The 478-nt window shown below is 37.9% G+C and overlaps 1 protein-coding gene across 1 annotated transcript; it reads left to right on the top strand.

Annotated features, from left to right (window-relative positions):
- Window positions 1–49: 49 nt before the first annotated feature.
- On the top strand, window positions 50–469 carry LOC108770307 (uncharacterized; the record flags this gene model as incomplete). Its single annotated transcript, XM_018521859.1, has 2 exons — window positions 50–329; window positions 405–469. Coding segments are annotated over exons 1-2 (321 nt in total), but the record flags the coding sequence as incomplete, so codon positions are not given.
- Window positions 470–478: the final 9 nt, after the last annotated feature.

Genomic DNA, 478 nt, shown 5'->3' with positions numbered 1-478 from the left:
TGTATAGGCTGTATTAAGACGCTGGAAAGCTTTAGGCTTAACAGCAGCTCCAAATAAAATTTTGAGACTTACCATGGCTTTACCATTGGCTCCTGCTGATATGTTCGAGCAAGGGTTACAAATTATTCAAGATGAAGCTGACGCGATGTCAGCAGAGTATCCTGTTGTTTTGCAATTTGCTGTTTACTTGAGGCGCATCTGGCTCCCTTTAAAAGACAAAGTCTCTGTCTTTGGTACATCCATACGGACGAATAATTTGGTCGAGAGTTTTCATTTTGTCATTTTCCGAAAACTTGGTGGAATTCATCCGAATATTTGGATTTTTCTTCGTATGTGTATTGCTTATTATTATTATTACCACTTTCGTTCACTGACACCATATTATATTTTTACATGACTTTCAGATAATCTAAGCGAGTTGATCACCGATCAAGAAATAAATATGGCAAGGTTACTGCAAGGGCATAGCGTAAGAAGA

This window comes from Trachymyrmex cornetzi, unplaced genomic scaffold, assembly GCF_001594075.2.
Source record: "Trachymyrmex cornetzi isolate Tcor2-1 unplaced genomic scaffold, Tcor1.1 C3752258, whole genome shotgun sequence".
Taxonomy (NCBI): Eukaryota; Metazoa; Arthropoda; class Insecta; order Hymenoptera; family Formicidae; genus Trachymyrmex; species Trachymyrmex cornetzi.
This window is presented reverse-complemented; position numbering and strand designations above follow the sequence as displayed.